Consider the following 20,703-nt stretch of genomic DNA (forward strand, 5'->3'; position numbering starts at 1 on the left):
CTACAGCCAAGATTGCTCTATCCAGCAAAGCTATCATTAAGAATCGAAGGGCAGATAAAGAGCTTCTCAGGCTAGAAAAAACTAAAGGAGTTCATCATCTCCAAATCATTATATGAAATGTTAAAGGGACTTATTTAAGAAAATTGATGTTTGCTAGATGGGAGGGGGCTATGGAGGAAGAGGTGAGGGGATTAAGAAGTACAAATATATAGTCACAGAATAGCCATGGGGATGTAAAGTACAGTATAGGAAAAAGAGTAGCCAAAGAACTTATATGCATGACTCATGGACATGAACAATGGTGGTGCGTTTACCCTCAAGCATGAGGAGCTGCTGAGCAAGTGCCGGCAGTGTGCAGCATGCCGGCATGTGCAGACCTAGCGGCCTTCTCCTGGGACAGCTCGTGGAGGGACCTGCAAGGCTGTGAGGAGGGCCAGGGCGAGGCCAAGGCCACCGAGAAGAGCCTGAGCCAGCATGTAGAGGTCATGAACAAGCGGCTGGAGCAGAGCCAGCCTGAGTACAAGGCACTATTCCAGGAGATCTTCTCCAGGATCCAGAAGACCAAGACCGACATCAACGCCACCAACGTCAAGACCCACAGCAGCAAGTGACCCTTGAGGTCGCCCCCAAGTCAGGCTATGGGTCCCTCGTGTCTGGGCCGTGCTGCCTCTGGCGAACGAAGGAGCCTTTTAGAGGCAAATATGTCCCAGTGGAGGCTGCTCCCAAGCAAGCCTGTGTGGACACAGCTTGTTCCCTGCTGGTGTGGAAAGAGGTCAACATGTCAACATGCCTGGCCTCGCAGGACCCTCCATGGTCTTATGTCAACCCAAGGCACAGTTAAGAGTTACAAAGCCAAACGTCCCCACTTCTCTCCCCTGGCTTTCTGACCCCAGATTTGTCATCAGGCTTCTAAGAGCCATTCTGGACTAGTTGGCCTTTTTTCAAAGTTTTTTTTTTGTTTGTTTGTTTTTTGTTTTTTTTAGAGGTTTGCAATGTAAGGTCCCCATGACTCCTTGCCACACTGAAAACACTTGAAGCGGGGCCCCAGAGCCAGCTGTAGCAGGTCCCTGGATTCTCTTGGACCACCTACTGCTTCTCTTCAGCTGTGACACACTGTCATTCCCTTAGCACACGCTGTTTCACCCCCAGCCTCAAGTGCCCCCACTCCAGCCCCAGTGAGGGTGGCCTTCTCCTTGGAGACCCTCAGCCCACTGCAGATCTGTAGCCAATCTGAGGAGCGGAACAGAAAGCCCCTCAGTAGCTATACACGAGCGGTGCACCATCTCCCTCAGAGCTAGCCTCCGTGGGTTCCAGCGCCGGAAATGCCCTCTGGGCATTAAGCCTTCCAGGGGTCTGGGCGTGGGGAGCCCCCATCTCTGCACGCCACCTGCCACTCATCCAGTTTGGCCTCTGCCTGCCCCCACCTCAGGGACCATAACGCGTCTCATTCACTTCCATGCTTCCCACACTCTGACCTCACCACAGGTCACAACAGCTGCCCCCAGAACGTGCCGGGCATGTGCCACAAGCCGGTGGTCCCAGCTTCCGCCCCTGCCCCCTTCACTGGGGACAGCCCCAGACACTCACCCCACACTAAACAGTGTTGACATAGGACTGGGAGGGAGAGGATGTCTCCTTCCTCACGTAAAATGTCTGCTCTTAAGTCCTGCCTTTGGGAGGTGGGGGGCTCTTGAGGACCCAGCTGGGGTTTAACCTATTTTTAAGGCTTCAGAAAGTCCAGCTTCACCTAAGAGTTGCCAAGCTCCCCAGACTGCCCTGAGCAATTCTTCAGGGCTTGCAGTTTCTGCTGCCCACCCATCCTGAGACCCAAGAAATCAGAGGAGCCATGCTGCCCAGTGAAGGCGGTGGTCCTGTGGGCACCTTCATGCCTTACTCATTCCTAAGGGGCAAAAGGGCTTTCTTAGTGAACCTGCCTGCCTGCCCCAGAGGTGCCAACCTGCTCTCCAGGCGGCACTGTGATGAGAGCTGTCGGCTGGTCCTTCAGCCACATATCTTGAAACCCTTTGTTCTTTGGAGCGGGCAGCTTCCAGCCCTCCATGTGTCTCTGTCATCCAGGTGGCAGGGATCGGGTGCCTCAGGGTGTGTGGGAAGGGCGCTTGCTTGCTCATTTCCCAGTTCTGTAGCAGCCGACCAGCGTCACCTTTGAAGTATACATGACAGAAATATATGTACAAATCTCTTCTTTAATTAAAAAAAAAAAAAAAAAAGCACCAGTAAAAAACAAACACAGAAAAATGGGGGTGCTCTGAGGGGCAAAGGGAGAAAAATCAAGACAACTGTAATAGCATAATTAAAAACATCAAAACTGGTGGATTTTTGTGTAGCTATTTTAATATTGATGGAAGAAAATAAGCAAGATTTTTGGTGCGTTATGCTTCATTATTTCAAGTAAGGTAAAAATACAATTGAAATGTAAAAAGATTTGTGCAGTGTATGGAGAAGGTGCTGTGACTGGTTGAGTGTGTGAAAAGTGGTTTGCAAACTTTCTTTGTACTATTGACATTTTGGCCAAATAATTGTTCTCTGTGAGGCTGTCTTGTGTATTGGAAGATGTTTATTGGCTCCCACTAGAAGCCAGTAGTGGGAGATGGCCAACATATTCAACATGTTCAAATCAATAATGTTATTAGTGAAAATGAAAAATGTGTGTTTTATGGAAAAAACTAAACAGTCTTTTTGGCCAATCCAGTACATATATATAATGGAGTGTTACTCATCCATACAAAAACGAAATCTTACCATTTGTAACAGCATGGATGGACCTAGAGGGTGTTATGGTAGGTGAAATAAGTCCGTCAGAGAAAGCCAAATACCATATGATTTCACTTATATGTGGAATTTAAAGAACAATATGAATGTACAAATAAAAGACAGAGTCGTAGACATAGAAAAGAAACTGATGGTTGCCAGAGGGGTTGGAGGTTGGGGAACTTGGTGCAAAAGGTAAGGAATTGAGAACTACAGATTGGTACTTATATAATAGTCATGGGGATATAAAGTACATCATAGGAAATACAGTCAATGATATTATAATAACTATGTATGATGCTAGTTGGATACTGGAAATATCAGGGGAAACACTGTAAGATATATGACTGTTGTATACCTGAAACTAATATAAAACAATATTGAATGTAAACTGTAATTGAAAAAAAAAAAGATTTAAAAATTTTATATAATGTTTTATATTTACTTAATAAATTCCCAGTTAAAGTACTTCTTACTTATATTGTTACAGTTTTGGAATGACCATTTCATGCATGACATTGAAGGAACATTAAGAATACACTGTTAGGATGGATTTTCTTAGAGTCTGATGGCCAGAAAGATTGCTTGATAAATAAACCTGACTTTTAAGGATTGAAAGAATGCTGAGGAATTAATTGTTCTGGTTACCAAACAATGTAATAATATAGATAGACTAAAGAAAATAGCAGCATAAAATAATACCTTATACAATTTTATAACAATAGAGCAGCAAATATTTGGCACTCAGAATATATTGTAATAGCTCTTACAAATATTTTATGCTATCATAATGTTAATGGAAAGGGAGGCTAAAGAATGGAAATGGATTGTGGGTATGGGTGTTTGGTTCATATATCAGTTTTTCTTCTTTACCTCTTTTTTTTCTTTTCTTCTTGGGGTTGTAGATTCCAATATGAGTCAGGGATTGAACAGGGAAATGCTAGAAAGAAATAGAGTGAATGGCCCATGCAAGCTAAGTTTTTAAACTTACATTGATACCGATATCTTAACTCTGACATATACTTTCCCATGTTTGTCTTAGTCATGACACTTTTCCTAATACTTGCTTAACCAATGTATTATTCACTATTGTATGTATGTTCATAATATTATAGGCCAAAGAGGTTAAATTTGTCCATGTTCTTTATTTAATGGAAGCGCTAGCATACTTCTCAAAGTGTTTACTTATGGAAGTATGTAAGCCAAAGGGCCACTTTCTTACTTTTTAAATCTCCACTTTCTCTTTGTAACCATGAGTGCAGTGCCATCACGTGGTCCAAATTCTCCACTTGCTTCAGATTGGATATCTTTGTATTGAACTATTAGTAATTTTTCATTTTGGTTACTCTTACTTGGAATCTGAACTGTGTATTAAGTTGATTTCTACCATACTTCTCAAATAATACTTCAATATAGTAAGTAACAAAACAAAGAACAGCCACTGTTTAAAAACATATACCAAAGTAGTCATATGAATATTTTAAAGTGTGAATCACAGATATTTGAAATTTATTATTGAGGATGTTCTCCTAGAATTCTTTCTTAAGTATAATGAATTAGCATCTAAGATATCTAATTAAACAGGTCTAAGAAAAGATTTTATTTGAAATTATTTCCCAAATAATTTCTGATTTTGTGCTCAACTAAATGTCCTTTCAATGTGTGTCAGAAACTCACTGCTTCTTCTGTGTGACTGTTGGTCAGAGTGTGGTATCCTCTGGGCATCTGTACTGCCTGTTGGATCAACTCCTGATCCTTAGGACATTTATAACCTGTCTTATCTGCCTAGTATCTGTGACCACCACAGAGATTTTAATAGAGTAAAACAGTCTAAGAATTGTTAGAATAGTGCTCCTGGTGTATCTCAGCTCACTACTTTGCTTGGTCTTTTGTGGATTTGTTAGCTTACATCTTGTTACCTCCCTCAAAGTAAGTTTCCTGTTGGGTATTTATCTATCATGTGATTCTTCTTAAAGCCAGAAAAAGAAGGAACTCAATTAAATTGCTCTTTATTAGTATGTCATCTCTCTAAGAAGTCACTTTTATTCAAATGGTCTTCTTTTGTATATGTACGAGATAGAAAATGGCACTTTTTTTTTTTTAACAAGGAAATTAGTATATATAAATGATAAGAGATTTAGGCCAGTCTTCCCAGGCATTTATTTATTTTAGTATTGTGATATTAAATATGAAAATGCCTAAATTCAAGTGTTTAAGTTTTTTCTAATAAACTTAATTAAAACAGTTATGTTTAAGTATTAGAATTCCCCTCATCCAGTACAGAATTAAATATCTTACTTTTCTCAGGAAGATTACGTCAGATAATTTTATTCCAGTTGAGAGCATTTTAAGTTAATTTTTTTCTAAGGGAAGATTTATTTTTATCAAAAAATGACATAGTCTACCTTGAACCCATGGACAGTATACATATTGTGATTATGTTATACCCACTAGCACAGTTGCTTGTTGGCTAAGCTAACATTTATTAGTAAAATCCTTGGAGCCATTAGTTTTAATTTTAGTTTCACTACATAACAATATACTGACTGTTAAAAAAATTAATACATTACAGAAGTCAGCTATTTTTGTGTTTGAAAGACTGGTAAAGCCACAGTCTTGTTAATGATTTTTTTCTTACAAGATAAAGCATGTTTTAATTATTACTACTCTGGAACATAAATTATTACTACTGGGGAACATAAATTTATTACTCATCAAAATGGTTACATTTTAAAATGTAAGCTGTAAAGTCCCTCAATTCCTTTATTTACCAGTTGTTGATTATTATCAGTGGAATTGGTTTACTAATGAAAGTTTATGGCTTATGATTCTTTTGCTCAGTATTATGGGTTTAATATTTTTTTTCCCTTAGGACTGGATTTTTTTTTGGGTATTGTTACCATTTGAATTGTTCCTGGCTGACATCATTAAATGGTCTTAAATGTTTGTAGTTCTATTGAACCTTAATGGTGAAGAAGTTCAAGAAAGCTCTGTAAAATCAGTACACCATTATCCACAGGAAAAGCCTTTTATTGTTTTTGACTTGAAGTACTGAAGAAAGAGAAAACTCTAAAAGGAATTATGTACTTTGAACATAAATGCTAAGTAATGATGATATTTATTAAAAGTAGTTTATTGCCCCCGCCCTACTATTTTTTAATTAAGATTTTAGATGTCTTGTGATGTCCAGGTGTCATAGAAAAGAATTAAAAGGGCTGTTTTGACCCATATCCTAGGATGTTACATAATTAGAAGAAGGAGAATGATTTTATCTTTAAAAAAAAAAAGATTTTATTTATTTATTTTTAGAGACAGGGGAAGGGCAAGAGAGAGGGAGAGAAGCATTGATATGAGGGAGAAACATTGGTCCATTGCCTCCTGGTATGCTCCCTGACCTGGGACGGAACCTGCAACCCAGGCATGTGCCCTGGCTGGGAATCGAACTGGTGACCTTTCACTTTGTGAGATGATGTCTAACCGACTGAACCACACCGGTCTGGGCCAGAATGACTTTATCTTCCCTGTAAATGTCTCATGTGGGACATCTAGTATAATACTAGTGCTTGAGTTCAGTGCTATTTTAATATTACTGGCCTTCAGTTTTTAAATAATTAAAATTTTATTTCACAAAAATAACAAGTGTAGGCATTGAAAATGTTTTAGATGCATTTTTGCATTAAATTTTATTATAAATTTTGTGTTGAATGTCAATAGTAAATACACATTAAAATTACAGTTCTGAGTATGCTATTTTTAAAATACCTAGATGATCAGCAAGCTTTGAACTCAATCATGCAAGATTTGGCTGTTCTTCATAAGGCCAGCCGACCAGCATTATCCTCACAGGAAACCAGAAAAATAAAATCGTTATCACCAAAAAAGCAGGTATTTGTTTCAATAATATTTTAATAAATTTATATTGTTCTATGAATTATTTTCCTTGAATATCCTGATCTTATAGAGATTTTACTTGAAGTGTTTTGCTTTTATACTTTTGAATCAATTATTTTGTTAAACATTTTTTCCATTAAAGGTGTGTATTTTTAAAAATGAATGGTATTTTCGTTTAATGTGGTAACTGCTCTCTGAAGCTGATATTTCTTCCATTCTTAAAGCACTTAAGATAAGCAAATTGTTTTTATTTATAGTAATCTGTTCTGTATATTTCCAAATGAAGATCATTTTGATTCTTATAGATAAAATTTGTTTGGGAAAAGTGGAAATACATTATCCTTATTTCCCTCTAATAGGATTAGTAAATGTCTCATACCCATGATGCCATTACTAACAGATACTGGTGATCTTTCCTATTGATCCCAGATTCAGTAATATAATTCTCAACTTGGCTCTTTGGCAGATGCTATTAATTGATTAGAACTGATACTTAAATGAAACCTCCTTCCCACTTTGCACTGTTTTAAATGAGTGACTAAGAAAAAAATTATTTAGAAATTCTAAAAATTTTATCTGATTTCTGAAATGATTTATTATTTCATTACAGAATGATGTCCGAGTCAAATTTGAACATAGAGGAGAAAAAAGGTAAGAAAAGAAGCATTATATTTTAGATTATTGATTTAATTAAATGCATGCTGTAGTTAAAAGTTGTTAGAGGTTCTTTCTATATTTTAATTAAGGTTCTTAGCTTACAAATTGAGAATGGAATAGTCCTTGGTAATGTATAACATGTATTTAGACTTAAGATAGAAGCTGTCAAAATTCACGCTAAACATTAGAAATGATACATATTTTTACTTTGCAGTATTAGGAAATAAATAAGATAATTACATCATGAAGCCTTTAAATATTACCATTTCCTTTTATTTTTAATCAGTGGAAATTAAATATATTTGTTCTTATCATAATTGTGTTATTACTTCAGATACTATACAGAATTTATGTATGTGGGCTTACCATTCACAATTTTGATTATAGTAGCATTGAGGGAAGTGAGTTGGAATGGTGGCTGTAAATTATTTAGCAGAGGTGTAAGCCTAGTCTTCTTCTAGATATCTGTGTCTCGGTACAGTAGTGGAGGTGTGTGGTGTTGGTTAACAACAGAGTTACTAACAAGCCTAATAGGAGTTGGAGAATATGGGATTTCATTTTTATTATTCAAGTCTCATTAAATTAGTTTAATGAAAGATCTATCCATGTTAAGGCCTTTAAAAGTCTCACAAATCACATAACCTAAGATGTAAAAATATTTCACACAGAGATATGTTTTTTTTTTAATTATTATTTGTTTTATTTTTAGAGAAAGGGGAAAGGAGAAAGAGGGAGAGAAACATCACTGTGTGGTTGCCTCTCACTCGCGCCCCCAACTGGGGACCTGACGTGCAACCTAGTAATGTGCCCTGACTGGGGATCGAACCAGCGACACTTGGCTCGCAGGCCAACGCTCAATCCATTGAGCCACAGCAGCCAGGCCCCAGAGATATGTTTTAAAAAATGTTATATACCAGATATACAAGTGTTGTCCAATCTGCTTTTTTTCTATTTACAATTCTACTGTGGATATTTTCACAGTTTTTCATTCAGGGAGTACTATTTGTTGAGTGCTTACTATCTGCTGGGCCATGAAGGAATAAAGTGAGTGAAACAGATGGTCCTTCCCCTTACAGAGCTTATAGTCTAGTATAGTAGTCTCCAAACTTAGGTTTATGCTTCCCAGAGGCAGCACAAGTGAATGTGTTGCAATAAAGGAAGGAAATACTAGAATTAAACATTTTGAGAATTTCCTTCTTATAATTTTTATTAGCACAGAACAAAATTCAGACTTTTTGAACTTTATGTTAAGAATTAGTGCACTTGATCAAGAATAAGCCATTGTAGTGTTCAAGTAAAGTAAATGTTTACATTTTTACTTAATTTTAATTTCTCTATCCAAGAGATAACTGTTGTATGTTATTTAACTATACCTAGAAAATAAAATATTTTAAAATTCTGTTTATGCAGAATCCTTCAGTTCCCCAGACCAGTTAAACTGGAAGATCTGAGGTCTAAAGCTAAAATTGCCTTTGGACAGTCTATGGATCTACATTATACCAATAATGAGGTAAATATGTAAAGTTTAACTTTAAGTAGTTCCTATTTTAGAAAGTGATGCATTCATTTCAGAGATTGTTTTAGGACAGTTGTGCTTTTATTTAGGTATTGCTTAGGGTATGGTATATTAGAGGAATGATATAGAACAGTTAAACTTGTAAATTTTAACTACCGTATTTTTTTGCTCCATAAGACGCACTTTATTTTCCCCCCAAAAGTGGGGGGAAAATGTCTGTGTGTCTTATGGAGCAAATATTGCATCACAGACCATGATGTGTATTACCTAACCTGTCAGCGGTGGCGACAGCTGTTAGAAGAGGAAGTAGTGGGCCCATGCAAAACCCCTGGGGACGCTTAAATGTCCCACTTTACTGCTGAATCTCAGGGCATCTGGTCAGTATGAAGATAATAAAGAAAGCGATATCAGGGATTGTGAGCAACTGAGCTTCATAAATTCTGACACTAGCGATGATGAGTTCTCGGGGTTCCCAGAAAACTAGAAGAGTACTTGAACCTTAAAGTCTCTCCTCCTTTGTTAATGACAATGATGATGGTTCTTAATACCGCTGTTGACTGCTGTTCACTTTACATGGTTGAAATATTATTCTGTTATTTTATTAAATATTTTAGTACACCATTTGGTTCAGAATATTTTTTTTCTTGTTTTCCTCCTCTAAACCTAGGTTTATCTTATGGTCAGGTGCACGGTGCACCTTATAGTGTAAAAAATGCAGTAATTAAAATGGATTTTTCATTGTAAAAAATATTAAAAGGTGCTACTGTGAAAATAATTGAATGAGAGTCTATGAAAGGGGGAAATGTGTGTGAGGTCTGTCCAGAAGTTATCCAACCGTGTAATAAGAAATATAGAGACATTTACGTATTGAAGAATATTCAAGATACAAGAAACATTGTACATAGGACAATGACACGTCAGTCTCCTTCTAAGTAGGCACCTTAGGACCTCCCACAGTTCTCCCAATCACCATCAGCTGCCCCTTCATATTTTTCTGAGTCTTATTGATGGTCTGAAATCTTTTCCCTTTTGAAGGTCATTTCAGTATTTGGTAAAGCCAGAAGTCACAAGGCGCCAAATCTGGGCTGTAGGGGGAATGAGTCACCTAGGTGATTTGATGTTTCACCAGAAGACTCTGTATGAGACGTGATGCATGAGCTGGCACGTTGTGATGAAGCTGTCAATCACCAGTTGCCCATAGCTGCAGGCTTCTGAATCATCCAGATATTTTCTGTGTAGGAATATTCAAGCTTAATGAAAATTTGATGCAGAGTTGTTGCTCTACTCACTCAGTCATTTTGAATGCAATAGCTATGCAGTACATATGCTCACTCAATGGCTGTCTGCTGTCTGCACTGACTAGTACAGTGAAGTCATCATTATTCATGTATGAGCATTCCAGTCCACTCTCCTTGATTGCAGGTTACATTGGATATCGTGCAAACCTTTCTCATTAAACAATAGCTGGACTTTTTCCGGACAGACTTTGTATATTACTTAGAAGTTCGCTGCTTATTTATGTTTTATTTTTACATTATGTACTTTATTGATAAACTATCTTTTCTCATACTCCATACTTGGCTACATAGACAATAGAGTTTTGGTCGTGAGACAGTTTAGTTAAAACTTATAGGATTATTTTCATATTGATTAAGACATGATTAGATCATGTTTATATTTGGGGGTCGGTGGTGATCTGAAAGACATTCTGTGGCACTGAGGAGCTCTGTGTTCCGGGGAAACCTTTTTGAACCTTCTGTAAAACTTGAATTGGTTTAGATGATATTTCAGGTTTCTTTCAGATCCTATGAGATCCCAAGATACTGAGATCTTAAAATTTTTAGGGGCAGTGTTGTTAACTGGTTAATTTGTACTTTTTTTTTTTTTTTTTTACCCCCTCAGAAAATACTTGTTGAATTTTCCAGGCATAAAACTATGATTTAGGAATTGCAGCCCCTCATGGAATTTATAGACTTGTAGTAGTAGAAGCAGACAATTAATAAAAAATATTGTTTAAATATATTAAGTTCTTTGAAGGAAATGTGTAAAGAATAAAGGCAAGGGCAGTAGGTCTTCTATTTAGATAATACTAACTAAGAACTAACTGAGGTGGTGATTTTTAATTACTGAGACTTGAAGTATGAAAAGCTAACCCTGCAAAGAGTTTGAAGGAAAGAACATTCTTGGTAGAGAAAGAAGCTTGAAAGCAGTGCAGAGGTCCTAAGATGGAAAAGACTTATTTGTTTAATAGGAAAATTACCAGTGGGGATGGAGTGACAGTGGAAAGCTTAGCAAAAATTAGTTTTAGAATACACATGAAATTACTTTGCAGATGTTAAAGCATTGTACAAATAAAAATACTAGATTTTGAAATGCATTATTGTTAATTTAAATCAAAAGAATATGCTAATGTAGCTTGTTTAAAGAAACAGTATGGGAAGCCAGGGTGCTTGGTGGTGGCAAATGTAGCTCAGCCCCAGATTGGAAAACCACTGGGAGCGTGGCAGCACACAGGACCCACTCCACACACTGGTTTTCCCGTGGGGAACCAGGCCTGCGTTTCTATAATAGCTTAAAAGCTTGCTTTCTGCTAAAGGAATCCCTCATCCTGGGCTGAGAACAACAGATGTTCAGTGTGTAACCTTGAAGCAGTTTCTTAGGGTCTATTCTGGGCTGATTTTCAAGAACTGGATGTGGTTAGACGAGTTATCCTTTTCATCCATGCATGTGTAACATTCTTTTCTCTGTTATATAAAAAGTAATAATCATATAAGGCATTAATTGGCACAATGATTCATACCTTTCTTGGATGTAATCCACCTAGAGAATTAATAAAAACCTGTTAAGGAGGGGCAAACTGCGCTTTCTGCTCTGGAAAGTGGCCAGTTTTGTCCCTTCTCCACAGGATTCTTGCAGTCTGTGTGCATTTATTCATTTCATTCACAACGCAGTGGACCCTGCTGGTCGGAGGTCCGTGACAAAACACAGATGAAAACAGAAAATATTTTGATAAAAAATCCATATCCAAAGAAATAGTAAACCTGAACAAAGTGATAAGTACTATAATTATAGTAATATCTTAAAATTTTAGTTTCCAAATACCTTGGCTTTTCTGTTAACCATGTACACCTCTTGTTGACTTGCCCTATCTTGGTTCTTATTATTTGTCTTTGTGCTGGCCTGATTTCCCACTGCCAACCCCTGAGACTTTGACGGCTTTTCAAGGGTATGGCTATAGGGTCTAGGCCAGTGGTTCTCAACCTTCCTAATGCTGCGACCCTTTAATACAGTTCCTCATGTTGTGGTGACCCCCAACCATAAAATTATTTTCGTTGCTACTTCATAACTGTAATTTTTCTACTGTTATGAATTGTAATGTAAATATCTGATATGCAGGATATATTTTCATTGTTACAAATTGAACATAATTAAAGCATAGTGATTAATCACAAAAACAATATGTAATTATATATGTGTTTTCCAATGGTCTTAGGTGACCCCTGTGAAAAGGTCGTTCGACCCCCAGGTTGAGAACTAGCTGGTCTAGACTGAAGTACATATCAAGGATGGGGTGGGAGGAGGGGATGGATAGACTCTGCTTGCCTACAGTGGTAACTTGGTGGATAATATGCCCTTTATGGGTCTCTTTCTCTTCCCCATATTCCCCATTCCCTACCAGTGTTTCCTGGTGTATCTTTCCATATAAACAGCCTTGAACTTGAATCTGTATTTTATGGTATGATTCTAGGGGAACCCAGATGCATCTTTGTTTTTGTTTGCTCTAAAAATGTATCATAGAAAACTTTGAAAAGCCAGGCTACATTAAGACTACAATATTATCTTGATTTACCAGCCAAGTAGGTCTGTCAAGAAAAATGATGTTAATTTGACGTTATTTGTACCTGTTCCTGTTCTTAGAATTACTATTTCTTTTTGGAGTTCTCTCAATTTGTTTATGTAATTTTTGTAGTTTTCTTGAGGATTGATAACATCAAGCTAATTGATCTGTTGTTTTAGGAACTCTCTTCCATTTTTTAAAAGTAGGGAAATTTCTTTAATTTCATTTTCTTTTCCCTGAAGCTTTCTGAAGGATTTCTGGGAGTGGTTCTGCCATAATATCTGGATAGTTTGGGGCAGGAATGTGGTAGAGGAGGCATTAGGGTGAGATTACATTGTTTAAAATGTTTTACAACTTAGAGATTCTGTGAGAATTTGTGATTCTGTGAATTAACCATGGCCTAATTCACATCATGACCAGCTCAATGCATGCCCTTGCTCATTGGAGGTACTAGTAAAAAAACTTACAAGAGGTGTTAGTTTTGTGGGCCTGTGGACAAGCAAAAAAAATAATCTATACTGCTTGTTATTTCAGTTCTATACATATATTTTTTCTAGTGGAATATAAATTTTATTCCAAAAGAACCATTCTATAAACTTCTAGCTTGCCAGAATCGAACCAACCAGGAAATTTAAGCCAGAATTGATTGGATATGTTAGTTAGGCTCCTGTTTATGTAATAAAGTGTCAGGGGTGTGTGTGTCTCTGTGTGTGCTGTCATGGGGATAGATATGGCAGTGTGCGTGGAAAGTGAGTGGATTTTCAAGATCATTCCGATTTTACATGGATAGAGGAGGAAGACCTTTTTATGGACTGTTTTCATGTTTTACTATATAAAGTCAGGAAGATAAATCACTTCATTCAAATTTAAGTTTTATTTAATGGGTTTCTGAACTCAATTTTTAGTTTCCTTTCCAGAAGTGATTTATATTAACACACGACTGATTTATCAATAATAAGCCAGAGGAAAACAAATTTCATGAATGAGACTAAAATGAATTGATGAAGTAGGAAAACATTGTGTGATTTATTTAGTGTAATTTAGACAAGCAGGGACTTGTTTTAAAATTTGTAATAGGTGACCTTAAAACATGAGGGATCACATCAAAACCATAGGCAGTAGTAGTGCAAGCTGCTGCTCCACACACAGCTCCAGAATGTCTAGATTTCATGTTTGCAAACTGAAGAGCAAAATCATTTTCCTTAATATTTTGTTACTGTGATTTAAGGTAGTTTTTTTCCCCCCAAAGCAACATATCTTGGAGAAGTAAGCATTCCAGTTATAAATAAACATGTAGTAAAAGTAAATATTTGGGTTTATCCCTCAAATGAAAAATTGCTAAAACAATCTTTATTTCTTTAAAATGTTTTCTAATGCTTAAGAAAAAAAGAATATTAAAGATTGGAGCATGATGTACCAATATGGTTCATAATGGATAGGATAATGAAAATAATTAAGTAGCTCAGGCTTATTTTATATTAAAGTTAATTTCTTTTTGTTATTAGAAAAAAAGTCTTAGGAAAAAAGGGTCTGGTTAAGTCGATAAGTTGTAATATAAAAAATTAGCTACACACAGAAATTGGGAATATAATTTCAAGTACAGATTACGTAAACATAAGCAGATTGTATGATGGAATTCTTATTAGTCCTGCTTTATATAGTGAGCTCTCACGTAATAGCATTGACAGGTTCTGCGACTTATAATGAAACCAGTTTTACCATAGACTAATTGATACAAACAAGAATTAGGTTCCTATGCATCAGGACCTGATGTATTGGTGTCTAACATCTTTTCTTAAAACAAGGAATTTTTTTCCTAAAGAAATTTGTAGAGAATGAATGTACACCATGTCAGCTAGTAAGTTTGGGTGCAGATGAAGCTTTTACCCTATCATACTTACTAAACAACATTTAACAAGTGTTTGCTTTTCTGTGTTCTCCATGTTAATTGCTTGTGTGTGTTTGAGGTGGAGGGCAGCATCCTCTTAAAGACAATTATACTGTAGAGGACACAAAACTAACTAGGCCTTTACATTTGAATGGCTTATATACTGTGCTAAATGTGGGATATGTTCACTTGTTTTTATTCAGTTCTTCTTTTAATGAAATGGATGGAATATATACTTTGAAGGTAAATGAAGGAGTCATTTTATGCTACTAAGTTTACATTTGTTTTAAAAAAGAAGAAGGTATTTTGGTTTTGTTAAATGGTGTGAATCATACTTGTTCTCAAATACCTCAAAGATTGTTTTGTTTTATGTAATGTCTGATCTATTAGAAGACTAAAGAAAGCAGATTTCCACATTGAGGACTCACTGCGGGATGGCTGACTTATTTAGCTTATGTTTGCTTAGAATGTAGTGGTCAAGTCATCAGAGTTAGGGATATGAGCCCCTCCATTGCAGCTGTCACAGATATTCATTGTGTTTGGTATGTTGATAAACCCCCAGTGAGAATGTAAATCCATGGTTACAATTGAAAAAAAAATCAACTAAACGTTTCATCAGTGCAGATGATAGTATTTTTATTTTATATAGCTTTTGTGTGTATTCCTTAATGTTGTTTTCAAGTGAATACTGTAACTTAAGTTTAGCAATATTATGGAAATATTGAAAATTAATTTTTAAATGTGTTTTCCAGAAGAATTTAATGATTAATAAAATAAAAAAGTTCATATTTATTTTATGATTTTAGTGGTGGTAACATCAGAAGAGCAAAACAATCTAGATACATATATTCATTCAGAATTTTATTATACAAATCAAAGAAGAAGGTATTTTGAGAGTTATAATTCCATAATAATAGAGATATTCCTGGAAGTACTTGACTGGTGAGATGGTTGCATGATTCCTAAATGATTCTTAATATTCCTTTCTGTTTAGTTGGTAATTCCATTAACTACTCAAGATGATTTGGACAAAGCTGTGGAACTGCTGGATCGTAGTATTCATATGAAGAGCCTCAAGATATTACTTGTAATAAATGGAAGTACACAGGTATGAACTGGGATTTTTTTTCTCAGTAAGGATTATAGGCTTTATGCCTGTAAAAGTCAATATATAAAACATGGTTACATTCTTTAATCATTGATATATTTTCAACATGATTAAATTAAAATTTATTCATTGCAACTGTAGTTTAATATCCCTGTTCCTCGAAACTATATAGCCAAAATTACAAGTATAATATTGTACATAGAACTAGCAGAAACTGAGAAGTTGGGAAGAATTATGTTGAAATTTCAAAGAGTAGATTTAATAAGACTCACAAACAATATAGAATATCCAGGTTGTTTTTACTAGGGGACAGGATTCTGTTTAAAGCCTGAACGGGGAAGAATAGCATTAACCATTCTTTTTCCTCTGTAGGCTACTAATTTACCATTGCCATCACTAGATGATTTGGATAACACAGTAGTTGGAGCAGAGAGGAAAAAACGGCTTTCTCTAATAGGTAAGAAAGCTAGTGTTTGAATCATGATGAAATGGATGATTTCTCAGTGTCTTCTCTATCCTTTAATGTAACCTAAACATTACCCTGAAAAATAGCAGCGTATCTCCGTATTTTCTGTAATTTATCTTAGTTAACTATGTTCTAGTAGCTGATATTCCCTGAAAAATTATGTTAAGTATTATAGGATTAGCAGTCTCTAACTTAAATATTTTCTTTCTTTATGTACCCCAATGGTATTTTAATGTTGAACAAATTCAAATTCCTCAAAGAAATTTTAACTGTACAAACAAACTGGAGGGGAAAAAAATTAATGAATTATTTTACTATATTAAAATTAATGAAAGGCGTGTGAGCCTTTCTCTAGGTTTTTAGTTAATGCCAAGAATGTTGTTAAAATAAAGAGTGCTAAGAGATTCCAGATTATGCTTTATTACTTTAGTAGTATCCAGTTTTTATTTATTATTAATAATACATTGTTATAATTAAGCTTCTGCTATAAAGAGAAATGGATGCTGTGTGCTGTTGTGTTTTAAAGGAGGCCTATCAAAGGGCATGTGCTGGGCAGAGGTGCTGTAAACTCCCCAGTCTTCAATTTGTGTAAAACGTTGATAATATATTTTTATGTTGTAAGAGCATTACATTGCTTAAAAACCATTTGTCTAAATGTTTTTAAAAGATTGGGCAGTGAATATGGTCATTAAAGATAGCATGAAAACATATTTGAGTGATAGGTTTGAAGGGGAGAATTCTATAGACGAAGAGGTAAGACAGATGAATTAAGGAGGAAGCAAGAGAGTATGACAAAATAAGCGGTGTGATTGATAACAGAAAAGGATTATTCATAATGAAAGAAAAGGTTAAATTAACATGTGAGCCACCAAGAAAAATCAGTTATTTATCTTCTGTTTTGGTCCCCAGAAAGAGCTATTTTATGACTATTTCTAAGTGTCAGTCTTACATAAGTTGTATTTTTGTTTTCAGAAATGCTGAAATTGTGAGCATTGGAGATAATATACAAGTAAAATAAAAATTGCTCGTCTTCATTTGGATATATTTTTATATAATTTAAAGTTTTGGTGAAAAAACATTAGGGAGACCTGAATTCTAATTCCAGCTCTCTAATTAACCTGAGATCAGTAACTTTGCCCATATCTTTAAATCATGGGATAGTTGTAGCAATAAATTGAGAGAACAGTTTTAAAATACATTTTACTTTCAAACCAGAAAGCATGACTACTATTAATTATGTTTCTTTTTTTATTCCCTCTTCTTATATTTTTAAAATAAAAAATTGCCAATTTGTTTCAGTTGCATTAGACAGACAAGCTAAATGTACTAGTTAAATTGACATTTTAAATTAATTTTGAATTAAAATTGTACTGAATGTCTCACTCCTGTTTGACTTCATTGCCAGCATAAGAAGAAGCTGAAAATTGTAAAGTGTAAAATTACTGGTCTTTCATTGGCACCTCGAAACTCAGAATGGCTTTGATAGATATGACCATTATCTTCTTTTATTTATTTATGAACAATTATTCCCTTTAATTATTTTCGTAAGAGATAGCTAGGGGAAAAACTTACTTTGGGACGGGGATCTATGCTGTTGCGAAGTTCTTGATCAATAGTATATTGGCATACCCGTTACCAACAAAAGTTAAGAAAAATGAATTACTAAGTAAGAAGATGAAGAAACTTTCATAGTCCCTTTTCTTCCCTATCTCCTTTTAATAATGAGTATATAGGTCTTCTTTTATAATCAAGGGTATAAGAAGGGAATAACAATATTAAGGGCAGTGTGATCCTAGTTGTTAAAGAGGCCCAAATCAACCCTTGGCTTACAGTTGAGTCCCTAATAATTTTAGAGTCAAGTGTAGAAAATTATCTCATTTATGCATCTTGGTAATCATTTTATTCTTTCTCATTCTATCTCATTACTAACAAATACTGGCATATACTTAAAATAACCCCTTTACATAAGGTTAAACCTTTTTTTAAAAAAATCTGATTAGAGCTTTTAATGCTGGTATAACTTCCCCATGTTTTTTTATAGTTTAATTTCAAAAAATAAGGAACAAAATAGAGAAAATTTATTTCTATACAACCAGGTAAAAATAAGGTGGATTACTGTCTAATAAGAAATTGATTAATTAGAAATGCAGACTCGTACAGCCACTATGGAAAACAGTATGGAATTTTCTCAGAAAACTAAAAATAGAACTGCCTTTCGAACCAGCGATTCCATTGCTAGGAATATACCCGAAGAATTCTGAAACCCCACTTCAAAAGAACTTATGCACCCCTATCTTCATAGCAGTGCTATTCACTATAGCCAAGTGCTAGAAACAGCCTAAATGCCCATCTGTAGATGAGTGGATCAAAAAACTGGTACATTTACACAATGGAATACTATGCAGAAGAAAGAAGGAACTCCTACCATTTCGATAACATGGATGGAACTGGAGAGAATTATGCTTAGCAAAATAAACCAGGCAATGAAAGACAAATACCATATGATATCACCTAATATAGGAGACTAATGAACAACACAAACAAATGAGCAAAATTGAACCAGAGGCGTGTAACCAAGGAACAGACCAACAGTTACTGGGGGGAGGGGAGGAGGGAGAGAAGAGGAGTAAGTAAGTGAAAGGTTTAGTAAAGGAACTAGTATAAATAACCCATGGACATAGCACATGTTCATTATGAATAATTTTACAGTCACAATACTCTTGCAAAGGAGGAAACAGGTTTCTGAAGATAAATAACTAGAACTGGCATTTAAATGTAGGTCTGACTAAAGCCCATATTCTTTCTACTACATCATGATGCCTTTCATTAATTGCATTGAGGGGTAATATACCTAAGTACAGGTGACCTCTCAATATTCAGAAGCAGTAGTATTTATCTAAAAATCTTTATTGTATTATTATTAACCCCACAATGCAGTTGTCAGCAGTCAGAAGAACATACCACCTAATAAGTCTAAATTAATAATTACACAGAGGTTAATAATTATAGTAGGGTGTGAGTTTAGATGGTATAAAAATACTTGAAGTTTTACAGACATGAATATTTTGATAAATTTTAATAAAAACAGTGTTTCAATTGCTAAAATTATTGGTACTGTAGTTCACAAATTCTGTGTGTGTATTTAATGAAAACAAAAATAGATTCCATGATTATGTTTATAAGTTCATATTATTTTCTTCTTTGAGGTCCCACTAGTAGAGATCAAAGTTCCCCTCCCCCGGGATACATTCCAGATGAATTACATCAGGTTGCCCGCAATGGGTCATTCACCAGTATCAACAGTGAAGGAGAGTTTATTCCAGAGAGCATGGACCAAGTAAGCAAAAGTTGGGTATGGTTTTTCGTATTACTTAAAGGGATGTTGCCAAGGTCAGTGTGGTTTGGCAGGTATTGGTGTGTGTGTACACCTCTTCTCCAAACCCCTATCTTCTTTACGTGAACAAAACAGTAAAAATATGTAGGAAAATACCCACTAGTTTACGTATGCCTGTGCTCATTCATGCATAAAGAAAGCTGGAATAAGACGGATTATCTTACATTGCCCATCCATAAATGAATGAATGCATATATTTGTAATCCTGGGGTTAATGTGTAGATTTTTAAATTAACATTTGAAATACATAGTAAAACTACAAATATCTAACTTTGTGAAGGTGAGGTTTGCCAATTCTCTAAAACATTTAAACATGTTATTAAATTCTCACTCAGCAACACATACACTAAAATTGGAACCACACAGAGAAGATGAGCATGGCCTCTGCGCAAGGGTGACATGCAAATTTGTGATGTGTTTCATATTTTTATGGACTCTAATGAAGACTCCCAATAAAAAACATAGAAAAAATGTTATTAGAAGTTTAGTAGTATTGAAGTATTTCCGTGGGGTTCTGTTGTGTCCTTAACATCACCTTGGCTGCTTACCAATGCAGGTTTCTTTTTCTAATAGTGTAGCAGTCATGGTGTCATTAGTCTCGTTTGGGTGGGGTCTTTGTTCAGTTTACAGCAAGCAACAGTATTTGAAATCTTTTAGTGTTTAATTGCTTAACTAATAGTCCATAGAGAAGCAATATTTTTCTCTTAGGAAAATTTGAAGTTATAGCCTACCTATAAGGGACAACTGCATTTTAAACATTTAAAAATGAGAAACTGGGTTGGTGGTGGTTGCTATTGGGTATGGGGTTTCTTTTGGGGAGACTGAAAGTGTTCTGAGATTGTTGTGCACAACTCTCAGTATACTAAAAACCACTAAAGAGTACACTTTAAATGGGTGAATTATATGTTACATCATTTGTATCTCAGTAAAGCTGTCTCTTAACAAACAGTGACTTCTGGTTATATAACATCAAATGGTGAAACTGTTTTCCTAGATGCTGGACCCATTATTTTTAAGCAGCCCTGAAAATTCTGGCTCAGGAAGTTGTCCATCTCTTGATAGTCCTTTGGATGGGTAATGTTGACTCTAGTTTTTGTTTCTTAGTATATGTGGGTGAATATGCATATAAATACAGTGTGTTGAATTATCAACAGTTGTGCTACATTTAGAGGAATG

At 35.5% G+C, this 20,703-nt stretch overlaps 1 protein-coding gene and 1 non-coding gene across 2 annotated transcripts in view; both read left to right on the top strand.

Moving 5' to 3' along the window:
• The window catches only part of LOC150007925 (mitogen-activated protein kinase kinase kinase 2-like), a 48,663-nt gene that overhangs the window by 2,517 nt on the left and 25,443 nt on the right, over nt 1–20,703 (top strand). Inside the window, exons 2-8 of the mRNA XM_090279961.1 lie at nt 6,536–6,654; nt 7,271–7,311; nt 8,728–8,827; nt 15,554–15,667; nt 16,040–16,124; nt 19,340–19,470; nt 20,522–20,601. Of these exons, the coding sequence (XP_090136087.1) occupies nt 6,536–6,654; nt 7,271–7,311; nt 8,728–8,827; nt 15,554–15,667; nt 16,040–16,124; nt 19,340–19,470; nt 20,522–20,601 (670 nt within the window). The remainder of the gene's footprint in view (nt 1–6,535; nt 6,655–7,270; nt 7,312–8,727; nt 8,828–15,553; nt 15,668–16,039; nt 16,125–19,339; nt 19,471–20,521; nt 20,602–20,703) is intronic.
• On the top strand, nt 19,851–19,956 carry LOC150007926 (U6 spliceosomal RNA). Its single transcript, XR_016512055.1, has one exon. It is a non-coding gene; the product is annotated as a U6 spliceosomal RNA (small nuclear RNA).

The sequence above is a fragment of the Furipterus horrens genome, unplaced genomic scaffold, assembly GCF_987537825.1.
Source record: "Furipterus horrens unplaced genomic scaffold, mFurHor1.1.pri manual_scaffold_6, whole genome shotgun sequence".
In the NCBI taxonomy this organism is placed as follows: Eukaryota; Metazoa; Chordata; class Mammalia; order Chiroptera; family Furipteridae; genus Furipterus; species Furipterus horrens.